The sequence below is a fragment of the Corylus avellana genome, chromosome ca1, assembly GCF_901000735.1.
Source record: "Corylus avellana chromosome ca1, CavTom2PMs-1.0".
In the NCBI taxonomy this organism is placed as follows: domain Eukaryota; kingdom Viridiplantae; phylum Streptophyta; class Magnoliopsida; order Fagales; family Betulaceae; genus Corylus; species Corylus avellana.
Window position 1 is genome coordinate 28,245,357 of NC_081541.1, and position 24,529 is coordinate 28,269,885.

The 24,529-nt window shown below is 35.9% G+C and overlaps 3 protein-coding genes and 1 pseudogene across 3 annotated transcripts; 3 read left to right on the forward strand and 1 right to left on the reverse strand.

Moving 5' to 3' along the window:
- Positions 1–940: 940 nt before the first annotated feature.
- On the forward strand, positions 941–1,654 carry LOC132168044 (blue copper protein 1b-like). Its single transcript, XM_059579113.1, has 2 exons — positions 941–1,191; positions 1,303–1,654. The coding sequence occupies exons 1-2, from the start codon at positions 990–992 to the stop codon at positions 1,560–1,562; spliced, it is 462 nt and encodes a 153-aa protein (XP_059435096.1). The 5' UTR covers positions 941–989; the 3' UTR covers positions 1,563–1,654.
- A 9,912-nt stretch (positions 1,655–11,566) lies between these two features.
- Positions 11,567–12,165, forward strand: LOC132168890 (blue copper protein 1a-like). The gene is made up of 2 exons (XM_059579976.1): positions 11,567–11,777; positions 11,903–12,165. The coding sequence occupies exons 1-2, from the start codon at positions 11,567–11,569 to the stop codon at positions 12,163–12,165; spliced, it is 474 nt and encodes a 157-aa protein (XP_059435959.1).
- A 3,852-nt stretch (positions 12,166–16,017) lies between these two features.
- LOC132168898 (blue copper protein 1b-like) lies at positions 16,018–16,620 on the forward strand. Its single transcript, XM_059579988.1, has 2 exons — positions 16,018–16,243; positions 16,361–16,620. Exons 1-2 carry the CDS (start codon positions 16,018–16,020, stop codon positions 16,618–16,620), a joined length of 486 nt encoding a protein of 161 aa, XP_059435971.1.
- A 742-nt stretch (positions 16,621–17,362) lies between these two features.
- LOC132168908 (protein STRICTOSIDINE SYNTHASE-LIKE 11-like) lies at positions 17,363–18,685 on the reverse strand (annotated as a pseudogene).
- Between the last annotated feature and the right edge of the window lie 5,844 nt (positions 18,686–24,529).

Genomic DNA, 24,529 nt, shown 5'->3' on the forward strand with positions numbered 1-24,529 from the left:
TTGTATATATTAGTATTAGAATTAGGAGTTTGGGGGCCTATAAATACATGTTTATAGCTCCAAGAATGCAGATTTTGATTATATTTCAGTTTTTATCAATAATAAGCTTTAGATTTGAATTTTTTCATTATTTTTCTTCAAATTCTAGATAAACTCTACTGTTTTGAAAAGATTTCTTAAATTTTTGATAGACTCATGGTCTGATTAATATATATCCCTTCTTGTTGTTGTTCTTTCCATCCCACAATGTCACCCTCTTCATCGTAACAAAACCCTTCAGGTTATTTCATGTACACTTCTCCTTCAAGAATCTCATTCAAAAAAGCCATTTTCACATCCATCTAGTATATCTCTAAAGAATATGATGCTGCCTCCCAGATTTTAAAAAAAAAAAAAAACTCACACACAATGTTGTAACAGAAAAAAAATGAACCCATTTATTTTACTAAACACAAATGATAATGTGCAATGAAAGTATCATCATTACGTCAGCCAAAGTATATATAATCCAGTTTTCTTAGCTACACCTCAATTAGTCCTCACCCACGTACGTTTGTCAATCGAATTCGGTTAAAGCCCCACTGTTAATTTGTAAATTTCGGTTGTGCATTAATTGACTTTGTGTTTGTCAATTTCATACCTCCGAAAAAGAAAATCGACAACATTAATGATTACAGCATTTTTTGCTGACCACCTTTTGGTTCAAACAACAATTTAATTACTTCCGTTGTTGGATACATTTTCCACGCGATTTATAACGCAACTGGAAAATGAGTTTTTCTTTACCTACCAATCCAGGAAAAAAAAAAGTCAATTAATTTGTTCGTTTTACACGACCCTTTCTTTCTCTTCTTCAACATCTTCCTCCTCTCCCCTCTATAAATACCTCTTAACCTATCTTTGTGAATACCAACATCTGATTTTACAATCTTTCCTTTTTTAAAATCAACCTCTTAAGTACTACTTAATTAACTCTGATACAAGAAGACATGGGTAGTTTCACTTTTGCTCAGTGTCTCATCCTGATTCTTGCTGCTTCCTCGTTGGCAGTTTGTACGGCCTCCCGTCGCCCAAAATACACACATGCCCCCAACAAGATCATTGTAGGCGGATCGGAGGGCTGGCGCTTCAACTTCACCTACACTAATTGGGCGCGCAAAAATGGCCCCTTTTACGTGAATGATACTTTAGGTGAGTTCATTACATGTCCTCCCATTTTGCCAGATCATCTCTCTCTCTCTCTCTCTCTCTATATATATATATAACGTCTATTTATATGATAATTGTTAATGTTGGATGCAGTTTTCAAGTATGATCCACCAACAGACAATACAACAATTCCTCACAATGTGTACTTGCTACCAAACCTTCGGAGCTTCTTAAAGTGTAACTTTACGGGAGCGGAGTTGTTGGCCGATGTGACGCAAGGAGGTGGGCAGGGCTTCGAGTTCGTGCTGAAAAAGTGGAAGCCTCACTACTTTGCTTGCGGTGAGCACGACGGCACCCATTGCAGCGTTGGACAGATGAAGTTCTTTGTCATGCCAATGCTCCGTTGGTATTGATGGATAATATAGAAAACGAGACACGGGAAAGTTACTGCCTACTTAGTTGCTACTCTCTCTTTTTATTTTATGTTTATGTCGTCTCAAATTAATAACGAGAGTTAATCAATCTTTTTTTTTTTTTTTTTTTCCTTAAAGACAATATGGTAGTTTTTGATCGATTGAAATGAGAGTGAATAAATGCACCAGTGACTTGGTATTTTTGTTCTGCGTATGTACGTGCTCTTGCTGTTTCTTATTGTATTACATACTATACATATTACAAATTGTGTGAATCTTTTGTGGTTATACCATAAATAAGTTTTGGGCTCAACCAACATAATATCCAATTCGATTTTGACTCCAATTTGAAAATTTTCGATTTAATCATTTTCTTTATTCGATTAAACTTAACCATGATTTGTTAAACTTAACCATATTTTCTAGGTTTTCCCAATTTGCCCTTTAAGCTTGGAACTTTTCCGGAAACGCTTTAAAAAAAAAAACAAAAAAATAAAATAAAATAGCACAAACTAACAATACTAAAGAATTAACACATATAAGTTTAAGGGTTAAAATATGAATATTTTGACACTAAATACACCCTCAAACTTACATATTGCTAGTCCCTTAGCAATACGAAACTAAAAACAAAATGGAAAAAAAAAAAAAAAAGATAAATCTATCTTTCGTGGGATATACAATTGCATTTACCATATGCAACAAGCCTTTTAAACCTCTAGGAATTCCCTAGTGGACGAGTGAAGTCTCGTGAGGGTTTTCCAGAAATGTTACCCACAAATATCATGCAAGAGTTCAAACTATCCAAAAATTAAGGTATCACTCAAAACTATGATTTTCATTTATTTGCAAGCTTAAAAAAATAAACTCCATATTCACAATGAATTGGAATTTTAAAATTTAATCACTTACAAAAGACATACTAAGGCATTACAAGTTCGAAAACAGTGTAAAGTGAACTACCACATAAATATGAAACTTCTAATTATTTTCAATGTGCAATGTCTCAATATCTCAAAGTTCACTAAAATTCCTATTAGAATGAACAACAATGACATTTTTTTTTTTTCATCAGGTTGTGCAATGTTTGGTTCCCTTAAGCTTTCTAATTGACCCATGTAACGAGTGTTAAGTCAATGACTCCAAAACCATATGGTTTTAGGGTATTAGGTGTAGAGACGCCCCTAGAACTTACTAACTCGAGTCAAAAAGGCTACGAAACCAAACTAACCATGACATTAACCTAATCAAAATTCTTCACATTTTAACGTGAACACTCAATGCTTTGAGGCATGCAAGAGGTCCAGTTACTTAGTGAAAAGCTTATCAATGATCACACACACACACACACACACACACATATATATATATATATATATATATATATATTTTTTTTTTCTTTTTATCACATATATATATGCCAAAGTATTCATCTAATAAATCATCTAGTTTTACCCAAGACATAGAAATACACACATCAGACTTCATGTCATACCTCACAAATTATGTGCTAATGTGCTTGTGTAAGATTAGATCAAACATGTGAATTCTCAACTGTCCTAAGCAAGTAACCAAACTGAAAAACTCAATTATCAGATCATGTGTTCAAAATTTTAAGCTCACCAATGAAATCAAATCACAATTTTTAAGATCAACCAAAATTTTAAGACAAACATGATTTAAAATGGGACAAAGTGTGTGTAAAATGTCTCTCATAACCCCAAACTTAAATTACACATTGTCCCCAATGTGTGTATAACATGGAAAGAATTTACCCGGGAGATCGACGAACTGTTTGGAATAATATGACTCATAGCACACCCTCAAACTTGAATTAAAGCACACTTTGTCCTTGCAAAATACTAAAGTAACAAAGGAAAACAAAAACAAAATAAAATAAAACAAAATAAAACAAACAAAATAAAATAAAAAGGATATGCTATGGGGTGCCTCCCATGAGCGCTAAGTTTAACGTCTTCAGCCAGACTGTGGCACTTTAAACTTGAAGCACCAGTCTTTTCTTCTCTTGCACCAAAGGGAATGAATCTTTTCTATTGTAATGTGCTTCCGAGTGTTTATAGATCGGAGAGAACCACTTTGAGTTTTCTCCAACAGTTTCTCATCCGGGAGGGAATCATGAACTGGATAATACTCGGGAAATTCATCTATCTTGATGTCCTCAATTTGCTCATCACATAGCCTCAACAAACTTCTCTCTTGGATTCTTAGTAATTCGGGAATAGGAGCTGATGTTGAAGAAGTCTCAGTGCTCTCTTCCTTTTCCCGATGTAGCTCCTCTAGAACCTCGGTTTGCTCATCTTCTTCTTCCACCTTGTTGTTCTTAGGAGTGGAATCCAATAAGGCCTCAGCTTGCTCACGTATCATGTCAAGGTCCAGATCAAATTCAAATTGAGCAAATCACTCTTCCAATGGATCGTCTAGACTTGGCTCACTACTAGGTCTACTCACTAAAAGAGAGTTAAAAAAAAGTCTAAGAGCCTCATGCCTTGTAACACTTGTAACCTTAAAAAAAGACAAGGAAAAAAGGCTCAGTAAGAAAGAACTCCAATCATTAAACATTTGAGTTATATTCATTTTCTTTAAAACTTATTTTTCCATACAATTGATTTGAAAACACCCTTTTACTTGTAAGTAATATTCTCATGGTAATTCTATTTCTGATCAATGATATCCAACGATGAAGACAATTGGCCGAATCCCACGAAACCATTTCATGATTTTATGATTTTACGTATTGATAATTCTTCAATATTTTTTTTCATTCGCAATAAAATATTTTCATTGTGCAGCAATAAAAAAAACATGTTTTTTTGGAGAGAAATACTATTTCACAAATTGAGTCACAGGACTCTAACCTCGATCTTCATACCTAAAGTCCAAGAAAGGCACAAGAGATCTCTTAACTATCGATTAACTTAGGTGCACTCGGCATGGCAATACAACATTATGATGGATTACCACCTTCATGACAACGTCCTTGAGTAGTTGTGCTTCCATGCATCCCAACTTCGATATTGAGTTCATTCATCTTTAAACATTTCTTGGGGCCAAAATTATCTCTCCACACATGTGCCTTCATCATCCAAATCTTTATAATTCATTCATTTGCTTTTCATTAAACAATCTTAGGCAACGTGTAGGTGGAGGGTATACAATCAGAATTGTGGGACTTGGAGAATGCTGGTTTTATCCATGTATCATGGGATGCCAATGTTGCTGCTCATGTGCTAGTAAAGATGGCTACCAGCCTACAACCCATGTCCTAGATTCTACCTGGTTGGAGGAAATTCCACCTAGTATTTGTGATATTGTAAGAAGGGAAGAAGTTCCTCCTTTTTTGTGATCATTTTGATCCTCTGAGTTGATCAATGCGAATCATCTTTGTTCAAAACAAAAAAGAAAAAGAATAGTCCAACTAGCATTTTCTAAACTACCCCCTTATTAAAAAAAAAGGAATTTAACTTTCTCAATCTGTTTTATCTATAGATCATACAGATTTGAAATTTAGAATGTTGTTCCAAAAACTCATTTTTGTCAAAATATTAATTTATTATGATTTTCATTCACCTTAAACCTTATTTTCTTTGTTGGGTTTTGAATTGCCAAATTCAACGACAAAATACATTCATATGCAATTCTGTCTGCATTGCATACATTGTTGTGTCTAGAGAAGACCTAAAAGATATGATTAAGCCTAACCAATCATAATAGAAGACCTATATGATGTGGTTAAGCTTAATCAAATCAAGGAAATGAGCAAATTAGAATTATTTAATTAGAGTTAAAATTGGATTTTATTAAATTCAGTATCCTGCACATGTCTCTGTATTTGGACCATAACTTTCGGCTCAAGAATCGGATTGAGGTGAACCCAGTGGCATTGGAAAGCTAACTTAAAATTATACAAATATTTGTGAAAGATTTTTGTAATTTGTACGTTCCCTATGCCAAAATCGTCACTCAAGATAGGACGAATCCTATTCCAACTAGAACTTGTTTTTCTTCCAATTTCAACTAGTACAAGGTTTTCTTGTAGTTTATATATAGAGAGTGATGCAGCGTGACTTAGTGGGTTGCAGTGAAGAACATCAATAAGTAACGGATAAATACTTCTAAGTCTTGATTCTATCAATGATCTAAAAAATCTTTTTGATAAAACTAGATACTTTCTAGGTTTTAAAGGAAAATAGAGGAGTAAACTCAACTATGAGTAATTCTCATTAATAAAAATCAATAATCAACATAAACTGCTTTTCTATGGAGGCTATAAGCATATATTTATAGCCCAAAATCCAAAACCTAATAAAATATGATATAAATACCCCCCAAACCCTAAACCTAATAAAATAACAAAATAAAGACTCCCAAAACCCTAACTCTAATAAAACAACAACATAAAGTCGGCTAGAAAATAATAAAATGTGAAAAAATAACATAAGCCTCCCATGTACGCTCGAGCGCAGTTACAGGTGCGATCGAGCGCAGTACCAAAGGGTGTGCGAACGGGATCTGATCTGCATCATTCCCCCTAGGTTGGAGAGAATTCGTCCTCAAATTCGGCCGGTTCTTTCCACGGTCCTTCGGATGCCCAGTCAACTCATTCCATTCGCCCTTCCTAAAGATCAAGAAAATGCAACACCCCAAAATAAACTTGACACTTCTCATCATCGAAATACCTTGATGGTTGTCATGAATGCCCCATACACCATTTGGTAATACTTCAGATTTGCCATTCTTCGTTCGTTCCTTTTCCCTTCCACGCGCCTTGAGGATACTCAAGAATGGATTAGTCGTAGTTGCCCTTGTGAATAAATAATTCTCCTCAACTGCATAGAAGTCACCACAATCATTACTAGGAGAATTTAAAATACTTTCAACCCCAAGGAAATCATCATAATCAACCCCTTCATCATTATAATTAGGCACTTCACCTGAAAAGTCTTCATTAACCTCTTCATAATTGGCGATGTTACATGTGGGCTCTTCCTCTTCCAATTAATGATCTTCGGGGTAGAGGTAGCCAAATATGGGAGAAAAATATCTTCTTCGTACTCTTCCTCTTGGTTATCTTCTTCGGGGTAGAGGCCGCCAAACATGGGAGAAAACACATCCTCTTCGTACTCGTCCTTTAGGTCGGATGCCAAAGGTCCTTCAATTGGCTCTTCTTCATTGACATCGTCATCATAGGTTGGTGGGAAATCGCAATCCAAAAATTCTAGTGAAGGATCTGCAACATTTTCATGTTTGAATTCTTCATCAATGAATTGGATTCCTAAAACTCTTCATCCACAGATTCTTTTTCCTCCTCCATAGAATATGGATTCAGTTTATGGATTTGTAGTTGGCAAGTAGGGGTCCAATTGGCCTGTCATGGACTCTTCGCCTCGTTCTATGTTTCCCTAAATACCTTTTTTCTGTAGGAATTTTCTATTTTATTTGTCAAAGCCATAGACCCTTGTCTATAATTTTGTGACTTTTGGCCCATGGTATAACTATGGGGCAAGAAAGTGACTTGCATATATTTCAATAGTTTCTCCCAACTATTAATCTTCAATTTGCCTTGCCGCATCCTAATTTTATTCAGTTGTTGCCACCACGCACCAACTCTTCCCTGGAATGTGTGTACCACCAAAGAGACTCGTTGTTCATCAAACACCTCGTTGAATTCAAAAACCTCTTCAACAGCCAACACCCAATCCATAAATTCGTCAGGTTCTAAATCCTCGTTGAATTCTGGAATATTGAGTTCGAATCTATTCACCCGCCGATTAGCATGAGCTTGCGCAAGGTGCTGACGTCCGTGCATTCGGTGCTCCGCAAACAGGTTTATAGATCCGTTCCCATGTTGACCACACAAGTTAGATAATTGGGTAGTGAGGTCTTCAATTTGATGCCTCATAACCCTGAATCGATCCTCTGTGTGTTGCCAATGTTCAGCGATAAATTTGCCTTCCGCCTCCGCGAATCGCTGTCTTGGTTGGCGACGAAAACCGTTCGGCCCAATACCACTCATGTGCCGCAAGCGAATTGCCGGTTGTTCCTTACGTGCTGTCTCTGTGCGCACGTGCACCTCGTTCATGTCTGCAAAGCAGTTGCTCCTCCCCATTCATGGAAAATAATTGAGCTCTGATATCAACTAATGCAGTGTGACTTAGTGGGCTGCAGCTAGCGAAGAACATCAATAAGTAGCGGATAAATACTTCTAGATCTTGATTCTATCAATGATCTAAAAAATCTTCTTGACAAAACTAGATACTCTCTAAGTTTTGAAGGAAAATAGAGGAATAAACTCAACTATGAGTAATTCTCATTAATAAAAATCAATAATCAACATAAACTGCTTTTCTATGGAGGCTATAAGCATATATTTATAGCCCAAAACCCAAAACCTAATAAAATATGACATAAATACCCTCAAAACCAAAAAACCTAATAAAATAACGAAATAAAGACTCCCAAAACCCTAACCCTAATAAAACAACAACATAAAGTCGGCTAAAAAATAATAAAATGCGGAAAAATAACATAAGCCTCCCATGTGCGCTCAAGCATAGTTACAGGTGCGATCGAGCACAAGTGGGCGCTTGATCGCAAGATCAAGCGCAGTACCAGAGGGTGCGCGAATGGGATCTGATCTGCATCAGAGAGCTGTTATGTACGAAATTGTAAGGAATTTCACATAAGAATTACATCTGCTAAGAGAACGTTTAAGATATTGAGCATTAGGGTGTGCCTTCATCACAGATAGAAGTCTAGCGGAGTTCTGGTAAATGAGATCACATAGAAGAAACATTTTAGAGGTTCTGGGAGAACTACTGCAGTAGCGGGCAAGTGAGTCACTCTTCTAGTACACGGGATTATCAGTTGCAAAGGTTTTGTAAGTGTTGACATTGTGTAATTTTTAGTTATTCTATTGTGACTGATTTCCTAGGTTTGGCTGCCCCGAAAATGTTTTACTTTTAGAAAGTTCTCTAAAATGTTTTCTCTTAGCCACCAAAATATATGTGTCATTGCTTTACATATTTTGGTCAATAATTGGTTATATGATTCGTTATTATTAATTCCGCATATTATTTGCATACACCTATTCAACTCCTTTCTAGGTGTCGTTTGTAATCGTATATCTTTTTTTCATTCTTAAATAAAAACATTTTATAGTTTTCCAACCAAAAATGCCGTAAAAATATATTCAGTTATCAAAATTTCTAATTCTTTTTGGGTCTGTCCAAAAAGCTCTGATTGCTACCCGCTAGTAGGCCTAGCCCTATTTTCCTTAGTAGAGACCTCATCTTCTAAGCCCAGGCCCCTAGCCCTGTGTTTTATTAGCCAATGCAAAGATTGCAATACCCTCATATTCCAAGTGGCAAAACTACTTTTCTTTCATTCTCTTATCAAAAGATTTCATGTGTTTCTTTTTTCTTTGAAACCACAAACTTAATTAAAGCATTTCTACATGAGTTCTAAACTGAATAAATTAACATCTTATTTATAATTGAATGTCATTACATAACTCTACTCTAGACTATATTGTTTTTGTACAAACCCTAAATTGCCACAAAAACGACATTCATAACCATGGCTCATGATATCAATAAAAGTAAGCCCATCAAATGTTGAGGTCTCCTGTGCTAACCCCGTGGGTAGAAATCTAGGCTCACATAAGGATCCTCCTCGACCTCCTCAACAATATCTGTAAAATTGTGTTGAAAAGCAAGTAGAAATCTTTTTTTTTTTTTTTTTTTTTAACATGTCCATACAAAGGCTGGGGTGTGATTCGAACTAGTGACCTCCGCTTCATGAGGCATAATTTTCAGTCGATTGAGCTATCCCTTAGGGACAAAAGCAAGTAGAAATCTAGACTCACATAGGGATCCTCCTTGACGTCCTCAACAATTTCTGTAACATTCACAATTTCACAAGTTGAAAAGCGAGTCCATGACTCAGCAATAAAGCTAACTGATTGCTAATTTATGTGTGATGTGAGCCCATTTTTCCATAAATTCGATCTCAATCTTTTGAAAAGCTGCTTTTCAAGGTCAAAGTGTATTTTTAAACATATGCATATTTTTTCACAAAACTGGCACTAAAAAAAAAAAAAATGAAAAAAAAGGCCCAATTAATTAGTGACGTTTGAAAACCGTTTTAGTGTCATTTTATTGTTCAAACATTATTCATCAAGTAGTGACGTTTGAATAGAGTTACTATTCACGCTTTGAAATGCAACGTTTCAAAAGTGTTATTGTTCGTGAATCACTAGATCATGCGTGAAAAGCGCCGTTTGAATATTGTTACAATTCATGTGTCACTATTAATTTACGCTTTGAAAGACAACGTTTCAATAGTGTTACTATTCTCGTGTCACTATTCACACATGAAATGCAACGTTTGAATAGTATTACTATTCAAGTTCGAAAAGGTGTCGTTTGAACAGTGTGTCTGTTCAAATGACATTAAGTAATTTTGAAAAAAATTGGCGCTCAAAATTTGCTTTTATAACAACCATACACATCCAAAAACTTCAAAATTTCTCTTTCTCACCCAAACACACATAAAAAATAATTAAAAAAATAAAAAATAAAGGGAGGGCTGCCTCTGGGAGAGGGGGTGGCGAGCGAGCCACTCCCAGAGGTTTCCAAGGGTGGCCGCGCGCCACCCCCATGGGCCGGGGATGGCAGCGAGCCACCCCCTGATCTCCCTAGGGATGGCCCACAAACCACCCTAAAGGTGGCTGGTGCCATATGGAACTTTGAACTGAAAATGATCCACTATTTAAGAGGTATTCTTATTCTTTTACTTTTCTCAAATATAATTAACCGTATATTCTTAAGTTCAAATGAATTGGAGATAATCCTCATTCTGAATAACTCTCATATGTACCATTAGTTTGTCCATAAAAAATTTGATGGTGACACATGGAACCCTAACTCGGACGGTTGAGCTTGTTTTACAGCCAAAAAGATCAAACCCATTTATTTTACGGTAGTTTTACTAATTAAACACAAATGATAATGTGCAATGAAACTGTCATCATTGGTTCAGCCAAAGTATAACCAGTTTTCTTGAATAGAGATTTTCAGCTGCCATGAGGCAGTCAAACGTCAGACATCTGACACTTTTTTTTTAAAAAAAAAAAACTTGAAGAAGAGAGATATTAAAGGAGAATCCAAATTTGAGGTATTAAAACTAAATTTGAGGTATTAGTACCAAATTTAAGATAATCGAATCTCTCTTAGGTGATACCATCCCTAAAGGGTTAATTTTCCACCTCTAGGTTTTAGTTTTAAATCAAAAAATAAGTTTTGAGGCATTAAAAACTAAATATTAACTCATAAAAATTTAACAATATATATATATTATTATTTTTTTAATATTTGTCCTACGCTTTGGCAGCGGCATAGCATGACTCAATTTTCTTAGCTAGCTTTACCTTAGTCCTCACCCACGTACGTTTGTCGATCGAATTCGGGTAAAGCCCCACTGTTTGTAAATTTGGGATGTGCGTTGACTTTGTGTTGGTCAATTTCATACCTCGGAAAGATAATGGACAATGATCATAGCATATTTTGCTGACCACGTTTTTGGTTCAAAGAAGAATTAACTTCCGTTGTTACCTGCAACGACCCATTTATCAGGATTTATATAAAATGTGTTTGGCTACTGCTTCCTCGTGGCCGGAAAGTAGCATCTAGGAGGTAAAAGAAGCCGAAATAATAATAATAACGAAAGGTCTCGTGGAAAATGGAACTGAAAAATGAGCTTCACATTGCATTTTCAAACATTTACCTACCAATCCAGAAAAAGGTCAATTTGGCCGTTTTGCACCAGCCCTTCTTTCTCTTCTCTCTCTTCCCTCTCCCCTCTATAAATACCTCTCAACCTATCTCTATCAATACTGCCAACATCGATCTGATTTTACAATCTTTCCTTTTTTGAATCATCAACCTCTTAAGTCTTAATACTTCTTCACTCTGATAGAAGAAGACATGGGTGGTTTCACTTTTGCTCAGAGTCTCATCCTGATTGTTGCTGCTTCCATCTTGGCAGCTTGTACGGCCAACAAAGAGTCCCCTCGCCCAAAATATACACATTCTCCCAACAAGATCATTGTTGGCGGATCAGAGGGCTGGCACTTCAACTTTAGCTACACTGATTGGGCACTGAAAAATGGTCCCTTTTACCTAAATGATACTTTAGGTGAGTTTATTACATGCATGTTCCCTCCATTTTGCCAGAGATCATCTATATATATATATATATATGAGAAATATAATATTAACGTGTATTTATATGATCGATGACAACATTGTTTTTGCATGCAGTTTTCAAATACGATCCACCAACCGAGAATACCACAATTCCTCACAGCGTCTACTTGCTACCAAACCTTCGGAGCTTCTTGACGTGCAATTTAACAGGAGCGCAGATGTTGGCTGACGTGACACAAGGAGGTGGGCAGGGCTTTGAGTTCGTTCTAAAAAACTGGAAGCCGCACTACTTTGCTTGCGGGCAGCACGATGGCATCCATTGCAGCCTTGGAAAAATGAAGTTTTTTGTGATGCCAATGCCCCGTTGGTTTAGATAGTTAATACACGAGACACTTAATTAATTAATTGCTACTCTCTCTTTTTATTTTATGTTTGTCGTCTCAAATTAGTCACTGTTTCTTATTTTTGAGTGTTTTTTTTTTTTTTTTCCTTCCCCTTAATTAGAGACAATGTAACAGCTTTCGATTGATTCAGATGACAGTGAATAAATGCACAAGTGACTTGCTATATATTAATTAATTGGTGTTCTGTTGCCTGCCGCTGCTAAGTTAGAAGAAATAGAAAATTTGAGGAAAAAGAATATATAAGATATTATGTTATGTAGAGAACTAGGGATGTTTGGAAAATAAATGATAGAAAATCCATGATATAACCCTAGCTACCCCATAAGAAACTTGTATTTCCTAGAAATGGTAGAGAATAACTTAAAATAAAGTTTTGGTAGCGAAAAAGATGGATTTTGAACCCAGAAATGCACTTGCAAGGCATAAAGTAGTGAGAAAGCTTTCTGAAGTGCGGTCGTATAAGTGATTCTGATACTTGTAGCAAAAGTTATGATCACTTTTTTATCATATCATTACACAGAAGATGGATCCAAAAGTCCTCACTATGTAGTTGCATTTGCACTGTTGTTAAAAACTTATTTGCAATGACTAAAATTCATAGCATTACAGATCGTCGCTAAAAATGTCTTACGACAGACGACTTGTTTTCGTTATATATATATTATCAGTTTTCAGTGACGATCGATTGTTATCACTGATAATGATTCTATTAGCAACAACAATACAAAGTTGTTGCTGATAATATGTACATCACGGACAACTATAAAAGCTACATATCATTGACGACTATGTCTTCCCTAATGATAAATAATGTGTTTTTTTTTATTAAAAAAGAAAGTGACAATTGCTTCTTTTGCTTTTGCCAATTATGACTGTCTTTTGGTATCAATGAGTTAAATCACACTTTTTATCTACGTAAAAGATTGAGAACAAAACAAAACAAACAAAAAAAAAAAGAGGAAATCAACCACAACCAAATCGACATGGACTAAGCACTGAACAAAAGAGAAACAGAACTCATGAAAAAATAGATGTGCTCATTTTAGATCTTCACTGAAAACCAAAGGCCCATCGATTTAAATTTCCTGCTAATCAGACATACTTCAAAGTGATAGAAATTATTCAAATTTCCATGTCCTTTCTTCCTCAATAATTTTCACACATTTCTATTAAGAATATCAAGGAACATGAGAAAAAAAAAAAGAAAGAAAAAGATATATATTTTTGTATGAAACAACACGTGTTGATCACGACACAGTACCTTTCCTTCCTCTACCAGTACTTATAGCCTAAAAGATTGCCACAAGCTCTTCTAATTAATGGCGTCCTATAGATAATCACATATTTGCTCAAGCTGATCTACGGCTAGCAAACTGATTGTAGAAATTGCTTTATCAAATGTAGGAGACACAGCGGCGCGTGTGGCACACGAAGGCAGCGACATAGATTGTAAGTGACGCGGGCTGGATTAATTAGATGAACAACAAATTTTTGTCAAGTGCAAAAAAAAAAAACGAACCTCAACATACAAAATGTTTAGTGTAGTACTGCTGTAACAATGAAAAACACCAAAGAAACGTTTAAGTGAGAAATTGCATAGTTGAAGAATGGAGGTTTATGAGAGGCATTAAGAAAACAATGACTCTTGTTAGTTCTTGTGTTGACTTAATTCAGTTTCAAAATACAGAGGTTATTGTTCACGGGCTCAAACACCAGTATCGAATGCTCAGAATCCAATCTCCACCGTTCATAATGTAGATTCATGTGTTATGAACGTTCCTGCAAAATTTCAGTTCAATCGGACCACAAACACCCATCGATCGTAGCTGTTGATTAAGACTGGATAGCATTTCCAGAATGTTGTTTCACCCATTGCATGCCATGTTCGGATAGGCCTTTCCTGGGTCCGGACCGCATTTCCAGAAACTCTGTTTCTGCTCCGTAAAGGCCTGTCCGGACAGCACATTAACCTGTTCGGACACCCCGTAAGATTTAGGCCCAAAAAACGTGATTTTAAGTGGGTTAGGTCTAGAGTTTTGTCGGGGGAATATATACATCATTATAGAAGAGAGAAGTACGAATTTTCACCTCCAGAGAGTTCGTGTAAGGTTGTGCTTGAGTGATTATTTTGTTGTAAGCCAAATTGATTCCTCTTAGAGGATTTTTGTTAGTTTTGATTGTGTGCTTAATTGAAGTCTATCAGAAGGGTCCGATAAAGGAGAATCACGTTGAAGAATATTGTGGGCGAGGAGACAAGTTGGAGGCTTGTCGATCTTACAGAGTCAAGGCCTTGCAAAGGGTTGTAAGTGTTCCTAGTGTCTGTAATCTCTGGATAATCTTTTGATAGTGATTTATTGGGTTTGGCTGCCTCGAAAAGGTTTTACTTTTAGAATGTTTTCTAAAAGGTTTCTTCTTCGTTACCAAAATCTTTGTGTGTGACTGTTTATATTTTGGTAATTGTTTGCTTTGATAAATATCCGTTAATTCCGTATAAAATTGTGATATTTATCTGTTTAGAGTTTTTCAACTCTAATACCATATAGTATTTTATATAAACTATAAAATATGAAAATTATAGCGGAAGTAGATAGAGAAAGAGAGAAGAACAAGTAAGGCTACAATTTGAATATTGAAGTATGTCAAACTGTATTACAATGATCTTTATTCACATAGAGGCGAAAAAACAAAAAAAACAAAACTAAATTACACTAAATAAGGAAGAGAAGCATACAAGAAAAAAAAAAAAATTAAAGCCTTAATAAATTATTGATGTCAATATTTTGCCCATATTTTTCTCATATTATCTTATAATTCAACCATTAGATTTGTAAACTTATGTAGACCTCACATTAGTAAATGGTGGGCTCCATAAATCTAAGGTTTGATCTATTGAATTTGTAGGATAATATGACAAAAAACTATGAGCAAAATATTGACACCAATCATTTTTCGCCTTAATAAATACAACATGGCAATCAAATCAATGAGAAATATTCTTACAAGGAAACTAGAGACATGTTACACAACACAACCATCTATCAACCATCTTTTTTAACAAATTCAATATATCAACCATTAAATTTGTGAATTCATTCATTTACTATGAAGATGATTAAAAGATGGTTAAAAAAGAATAAATTCTATCATTTCTCAAAAAAATAAGTCAACTTAATGTCAAATATATATTCTTTCAACCATATTTTTATACAAATCTAATAGACAAACTATTAGATTCGTGAATTCATATGGGTCCCACACAAATTTAATAGTGAATTTATTCATTCACTGTCTAGAAATGGTTGAAAAATAGTTGAAATAATATATTTTATCATTTCTTTATTCTAAACGTACCCATTTATTTTACTATAAATATTTTACAAAACAAATGATAATGTGCAATGAAACTATATGTATCACCATTATGTCAACCTAATTCGGTTAATACCCCACTCTTTCTAAATATCCCTTGCGCGTTGAGTTTGTGTTTGTGTTGGTCAATTTCATACCTCCGGCCTAAAGATATATAATGGACAATGATTATAGCATTTTTTGCTGACCCCTTTATTTCCGTTGTTACCAACCCATTTATCAACATTTTATTATAAATGTTGGGAAAATTGAACACAAAAATGAGCTTCGCATTGTATTTTCAAACATTTACCTACCAACCCAGAAAAATGGTCAATTTGGCCGTTTTGCACGAGCCTTTCTTTCTCCTCTCCCCTCTATAAATACCTCTTAATTAGCCTATCGTTGTGAATTATCAGCCTCCTAACTTCAATCTTCCTTAAAGTTGCACCGTGATATATATAGAAGATCATATACATGGGTGGTTTCAGTTTTGCAAGGTGTCTCATCCTGATTGTGGCTGCTTCCACGTTGGCAGTTTGTATGGCCAACAAGGATTGGCAGTCGGGCTCCTATCAGTACCCGAAATATACACAAGCCCCCAACAAGATCATTGTTGGTGGATCGGAGGGCTGGCACTTCAACTTTAGCTACACTGATTGGGCTCTCAAAAATGGCCCCTTTTACCTAAATGATACTTTAGGTGAGAGTTGCTTACATGTTCCCGTTCCCCCCATTTTTCTAGTCATCATGCATCTATATTCTTTAACGTGTATTAATTTACATATATATGATCATTGTTAATGTTGCATGCATGCAGTTTTCAAGTATGATCCACCAACAGAGAATACCACAATCCCTCACAGCGTATACTTGCTACCAAACCTTCGGAGCTTTGTAACATGCAACTTAACCGGAGCGGAGATGTTGGCCGACGTGACACAAGGAGGCGGGCAAGGCTTCGAGTTTGTGCTCAAAAAGTGGAAGCCTCACTACTTTGCTTGCGGGCAACACGATGGGATTCATTGCAGCCTTGGACAGATGAAGTTCTTTGTCATGCCAATGCTCCGTTGGTATTGATAGTTACTTCCTAGCTACTTGCTACTCTCTCTTTTTATGTTTGTGTCGTCTCAAATTAATAACCAGAGAGTTAATCTGTTTCTTATTTGTGTGTGTTTAACTTTTCCCCTTGCCCTTAGAGACAATGTAACAGTTTTTGATTGATTCTGATGATTATAGTGAATAAATGCACCATTGACTTGGTATTAAATGGTGTTCTACTTATATCGCTACAAAAAAAGCGGTCGTTAACGACGCTTTAAAGGGGGGTTGTGTGAACAGTAAACGTCCATATTCCAGATTTAGCAACCCCTTATCTTTGACGTTTCTGAAGCATCGCGTTCTAGGCATCACTATTTGGACCCTTTTTTTGTAGTATATATATGTGCTATGCTAGTCCATGCATCCTAGCTAGCTAGCTGATTCTTATTGTATTACTTACTATACATACTACAAACCATGTGGATCTTTTGTGGTGATACATAAATAAACCCAGGGTAGTTCAATCTATGGACCATTCACATATATATACATGACATAGTATAATCACAAAAGAAATACATTTAAATAGATTATATGTGCTCATTAAATAAATCAGTAAATAAACAACTTTATTCAATTTAAATAAAAACATTTTATAAACTTATTAGAGTTTAATGCACAATTCCTAACAAGAGACGATTCACTTGTGCCTTCAACGAAACTCACTTCCCCTCTTGCCTAAAAGTTCAACTCTTATTTAGTAGTGGTATTTCAAGACTTTTTAGATGGTGTCATAAACACCAACGAAATTCACATTCACATGTCGAGATCCAACATAGTATTTCCCAAGATGCTCTTGAACTTCACTGATTCTGGTGTTGTTATATTCCTTGTCAACTGTCACTGTTTCCAAAACAGTGCCAAACGGACTAATCCCTTTCCCGGTGGGTAGAGTGACATTGGTAACCGGATTTATTACTACATTGACTGCCACCCAAAAATCTCCCAATTCGGTTCTCCTTATTCTTTTTACTCTTCCTGGGAACTCTATGAAAGTTTCGGTTGTATTACATTTAGGACCTTTGACCCAAAGCCTCTTAATTCTGTTACCCATAAGCTCTCCGACAAGAACAAACGTACCATCGGCGCTAATTGCAACACCGGAGGCTCCGGAAAGCCCCGTTTACAACACACTAACTTGCATTTTCAATGGATCGTTTTTTAATAAACGTCCTGTTGCATCGCCATTGTTTACTGCCAAAGTGATATCTTTGCATGAGAGAAAGTATACCAGTTAGAGCAATGGTTTACATTAAATAAAGCTATATATAGACAGAGAAATAAATAAATAACTATTTGCGTGCACAGACACAATAATTCAATATTATTTTATCTCATTATAGAAAATGTTCTAAAAGTCTTGAAATTCAACCTTGACTCCGTCAATTCACTCACTATTTTAAATTAAATATTTCACGTGTTGAGCATCACCTATTAAAAATGAGTTTGGAATAAGACAAAAGTTAATGTAAGGGGGAGTGTTAAAATAATAAGAACCATATATAAGACAAAAGTTCAAACCGAGTTTAAGCCCACACATGAGCAAGATTGTTAAAATAATGAGTAAACGGCCCTACCCAAGACTTTCAAACCCCATGTTTAGTGACCCGTGAACAGTAAACCAAAAACGTCACTATTCATGGGTCACTAAATGAGGTTTTTTTTTTTTTTTTTTTTTTTTTGAGTGATGATTAAGTAGTTAAATTTAGCTATTTCTATCAATTTAAGCTTTTGAAATAAGTGGTGGATAAACATTGCGTACTTATAAGAGAATTGGGGTGAGATATATGTGATAATTAGAAGTACCTTAGCTAGTAATTAAACATTACTAAATTTTGTGAAGTAAACATCTCCTATTAAAGGGTCGTGGCCTACGCCGAAAAGGAAGTGGAAGGGCACCCCATTCAGATCGCCGGGGAGTTTGGTTGCCAGCCCTCCCTTTGGTCCCACCACCATGAGCCCAACGTGCATATGCATCTGCTACGTAGAACTACTACGTTAAAGGGTTGAAATTAATCCAAACCTAATGGCCTCCCACAGCCATAGGTGGATCCCAAATCATCATAATTACTATCAAACTGTATTAAACTAACCTATTTAGTTAGCTTTACAGTTTAGGAAGATGGTTAGCTGGTAGCTGGTTTGTTATTCTTCATGCACGTGTTAAATGTGCATCACATGTAATAAATTCAGTTAGATTAGTTTCTTATTAGTTAGCTTGATAATCTAGTATAAATGAGCATTGCTCAATGTAATCTTTATCAAGTAAATGAGAATTAGTTCTTCTCTTTCATTTTGTTTTCCTGTTATGGTATCGGAGCCATAAGAGTTCCTTGCCTTCCCCTATTTTTCATCCTTCCGCCATTAAACTTCCTTCAAAGCTTTTCCTGTTTACATCCTTTCCAATTTTATTTTTTTTCTCAAACAATCTCCTGCAATGGCTAATGATCTTTTGGCTTTTGCATCCTCTACAGCCATTCCTGAGAATTCTGTAGAAAGTCCAAACTTTCTTCACCATGCAAACAGTCCTAGCACTCTTCTCGTTTCTCAACATTTGACTGGTGACAACTTTGTCACATGGAAACGATCAATGGATATGGCGTTGGTGGCCAAGAACAAGTTTGGTTTTGTGGAAGGAAGTCTTCCCAAACCATCTGTAGGTGATGCTAACTTGCGTTCTTGGGTGCGATGTAATAACATGGTTTCATCATGGTTATTGAATTCTGTTTCCTGAGAGATTGCAAACAGTGTTCTGTTTCTCAACACTACATCTGCTATATGGAGTGATCTGACTGAGAGGTTTAGCCACAGCAATGGACCACGAGTGCTTGAATTCAAGGGGTCACTATCTTCTTTCCAGTAAGGTACAAATTCTGTAAGTACCTATTTCACTCAGCTTAAGAGTTTGTGGGATGAACTCTCTAGCTTTCGTCCTCTTCCTACTTGTACTTGTGGTGGTTTGAAAGTTATTCTTGATTTTCATTATCAAGAATATATTTTACAGTTCCTCATGGGACTAAATGATTCATTTTCAAGTGTTCGAGGTCAAATCCTTCTAATTGATCCTCTTCCATCCATTAATAAAAATTTTGCTATGGTTCTTCAAGAAGAAAGACAATGTTTGGTTGCTTTCTCTCGTAACATTCCTTTGTATTCTGAGCCTACTTCCTTGATTTCCAAAGCCATTCCTAAATCTCCAACTCGTTTCTCCAAGCCATATAACCACAGGGAACGCCCCACTTGTACTCATTTTGGTTTACTTGGCCACACAATTGACAAGTGTTACAAGTTACATGGATATCCACCGGGTTACAAACCAAGAAGCAGAATTACTTACTCTACTAATCAAGTTCAGGAAACATCTCAAGCAGAACCTATACTACATATTACTCTAGATCAGTCTTGTCAGTTGCTTGATCTGATCAAACCACAAGAGAATCTAAATCATGATGTGAGTTATGCCAATCAAGTAGGTCCTGCTTCATCTACTCAAGATCATTTGTTTTCAAACATGGTAGGTAATCTTGCATCATCATAGTGTAGTTCTTTGAACCAACAATATTCTGTATTTTCACCTTTGCATTCACAAATGCATGTTCAAACTTCTGTTTGGATTATAGACACATGGGCTACAAATCATATGGTTAGCTCTATATCATTTTTTACTTCCATTACTTCAAAAGTGTCTAGAAATGTTAAGTTGCCTAATGGTCAGTTTGTTAAAGTCACTCACATAGGGACTGTCAAAATTTCTGACTCCTTCATTCTCACCAATGTCTTGTATGTTCCATCTTTTTCATTCAATCTCATTTATGTTAGTAAACTTCTTCACAATGTTCATTGTTGCATTATTTTTCTTTTTGGACATTGTTTCATACAGAACTTACTCACTTGGAGGACAATTGGTTTGGGTGAAGAAAAGAGTTGCTTGTTTCATCTATTGCTGCCTAAATCAAGGAGACATTCACCTGCTGTCCAGACTTTCATTCCACCTAGAGATAATGTTTCTGCATTAAGTCCTTTTAAAAATTATGTTTCTGATGTTTGGTATTTTAGGTTAAGTCACATTTCCAATTCCAGAATAAAACTTTTACATGATTCTATCCTTGCCATATCATGTAATCCTTCTACCATTTGTACTGTTTGTCCATTAGCTAAGCAACGTAGGCTCTCATTTCTTATTAGTAACTCAAGTTCATGTTCTGTTTTTGAATTGATCCACTGTGATTTAGGGGGACCGTTTTGCTGTTTCATCAATAAATGGAAGTCACTATTTTCTTACAATAGTTGATGACTTTTCCAGATACACATGGGTTTACTTACTTCATTCTAAATCTCAAACCAGTAATATCATTCAAACTTTTTACAGCTTAGTTCTTACTCAATTCAAGGTCAAAATAAAAACAATTCGATCTGATAATGGCACTGAGTTTTCCATGCATGATTTCTTTAACTCTCATGGAATAACGCATCAACTTAGTTGTGTTGAAACTCCACAACAGAACTCTATTATGGAACGTAAACATCAGCATTTGCTAATTGTGGCTCGAGCACTATGTTTTCAAGCTCATTTACCTATCAAATTTTGGGGTGACTGTGTTTTAACAGCCACTCATATTATCAACAGAATTCCTACTCCAAATCTTTCTAATAAGTCTCCTTATGAGCTTTTGTTTTCCAAAATTCCATCATATGATCATCTTAGGGTGTTTGGCTGTTTTTGTTTTGCTTCTACTCTTCATCGAAATAGAAATAAGTTTGATGCTAGGGCAAAGCCTTGTGTTTTCTTAGGATACCCTAATGGCATTAAGGGATATAAACTCTATGATCTTACCTCCAAAACTCAAGTTATATCTCGAGATGTTCATTTTCATGAATCTGTTTTTCCTTTTGCTTATCCTCATCACTTATATTCTAACGGTTGCATTATGATTCCACATTCCTTGTTTAATGTTCCAACTCCCAAGAGTTCAGTTCCTGTTTCTGCATCAGACAATCTCCCTAAAGCTTCCATTTCCCCCTCCATTTCTCCTGTTTCATCTCCTATAGTTGATCCTTTACCTGATTCAATTGTTTCTTTACCTGAGTCATCCATTGTTTCAGTTCCTACTTGTATTCCTCCCAGAAAGTCTACTCGGCAGATATGTAGACCTAGATATTTGCAGCAGTATCATTGTAACTTAGCTACTCAATCTTTCAACTCAATTGATCCTAAGAGTGATATTTTTATTTCAGGTATTCCCTTTCCACTTAATTCTTTCCTTGATTACAATATGCTTTATGATTCTTACAAACACTTTAGTCTAGCTGTCTCATCCCAAGTTGAACCTCAGTTTTTTCATCAAGTTGTATCTTCCCCTCAATGGCGTGAGGCCATGGCAGCTGAAATCAATGCACTTGAAGCAAATGATACTTGGGAAATTACTAATCTGCCTCCTGATAAGCACCCTATAGGCTGCAAGTGGGTTTATAAAATCAAACATAGAGCAGATGGGGAAATTGAGAGGTATAAAGCTCGTTTGGTTGCAAAAGGGTACACTTAAAGCGAGGGTCTTGATTATAGTGATACATTTTCCCCAGTTGCAAAATTAACCACAGTGAGATGTCTTCTAGCCTTAGCAACAATCCATAATTGGCATCTTCATCAATTAGATGTCAATAATGCATTTTTGCATGAATCCCTTGATGAGGAGATTTTTATGAAGTTACCTCCTAGTTTTGGATTGAAGTATTCATCTAAAGCTTGCAAGCTTAAGAAATTACTTTATGGTCTCAAACAAGCCTCTAGGCAGTGGTTTTCTAAATTCTTTTCTACCCTTATACAGCATGGTTTTACTCAATCTATGTTTGACTATTCTCTTTTTACTCAAGTAAAGAAAACCTCTTTTATTATTCTACTTGTATATGTAAATGATATTGTCATAGCAAGTAATGGCAGCCTAGCTATAGAAGAGCTTACTAAATTTCTCAATTTTGCTTTTAGTTTGAAAAACCTTGGAGAATTGAAGTTTTTCTTAGGGCTTGAAATTGCAAGAAGTGCAAGGGGTATTTCCTTATCACAGAGGAAATATGCCTTGGAAGTTTTAGATGATTGTGAAATGCTTGCATGCAAGCCCTGTTCCTATGGAAGCTAATTTCAAGTGGTCAAGAGAAGAAGGTGAATTGATTTCTGATCCACCCACTTACAGAAGGCTTGTGGGAAAGCTGGTTTATCTTACAATCACAAGGCCAGATTTATCATATTTTGTGAAGTTGTTAAGTTAGTTCATGGATTCTCCTCGTAAGTCTCATCTTGATGCTACACACAAGGTCCTTAGGTACATTAAATCCTCTCCTGGACTGGGCATCTTCTTCTCAGCTTCTTCAGAATTACATTTGAAGGCATTTTGTGATTTTGATTGGGCCAGGTGTCCTGATAGTCGCAGATCAGTCACAGGGTTTTGTATTTTTCTAGGAGATTCCCTAATCTCTTGGAAATCCAAGAAGCAACACACGGTATCAAGATCCTCTACTGAGGCAGAGTACCGATCGATGACCACTTTCACTTGTGAGCTTACTTGGTTCCATGCTTTACTGAAAGATTTACAGCTTCAACATCCTCAACCAGCTTTGGTTTTTTGTGGTAGTCAAGCAGCTATTCACATTGCTGCAAATCCTGTCTTCCATGAACGCACTAAGCACATCGAAATTGATTGTCACATCGTGAAAGAGAAAATTGCTACTGGTTTGATTCGAACATTACATGTACAGTCCAAGCATCAACTGGCAGACATACTTACCAAGCCTCTCTCTCGCACAAATTTTCCTTCTCTATTGTCCAAGTTGAATGTCATCAATATTTTCCATACTAATGAACATTCCACTTGAGGGGTCGTATCAAACTGTATTAAACTAACCTATTTAGTTAGTTTTACAGTTTAGGAAGATGGTTAGCTAGTAGCTTGCTTGTTATTCTTCATGCATGTGTTAAATGTGCATCAAACTATATTAAACTAACCTATTTAGTTAGTTTTACAGTTTAGGAAGATGGTTAGCTGGTAGCTGGCTTGTTATTCTTCATGCACGTGTTAAATGTGCATCACATGTAATAAATTCAATTAGATTAGTTTCTGATCACTTAGATTATTTAGCTTGATAATCTAGTATAAATACAGAGCATTGCTCAATGTAATCTTTATCGAGTAAATGAGAATCAGTTCTTCTCTTTCATTTTGTTTTCCAGTTAATTACTTTGGCCATCGCATACCACACTTAACCTGATTAATCAATCACATTAATTTCCAACAAAAATATATATAAATCTTTTTCTAAGTTTATATGTAAACATTATTATAAGTAGTAGTATGGTAGCCTGTATATATATATACAAGGTAATGGAAGATGTTCCATTACGATTAGGACCTATGTGCATGCGCTCCATCATTTCCCGCATCTGGCGCATCTCTTGTCGCGTCTTCTATTGCATCGTTTGCTGGATCTACTGGAGCTCTTGGAATTCAGCTCACCATGGAGCCTCCCTGTCACGAGCAGTGTCGTTTAGGGGATTGTCACTGTTGCACTGATTGGTCACGATCAGGACAAAACCTACTCTGATACCAACTAACGTAGCGGAAGACTAAGGTAACTAATCAAAGAGCAGCGTCTTTGATTCTGCAAGGAGAAGCGTCTTCGTCTTCTACCCAAAAAGATAAAAACAAGCACGCAGGCTAAAAAAAAAATAACACTTCGCAGAGTATTTGAGAGAAACTTCTCTGATTTAATAACAATTCAATGAGTGAGTTTTACATAACAACGTACCCTATTTATAAAAGAGAAATCCTTGCAATATAGCAAACCTACTTCTAGTAGAGAAAGTAAATCTAATCCTAGTAGGGAAAGTAAACATAAT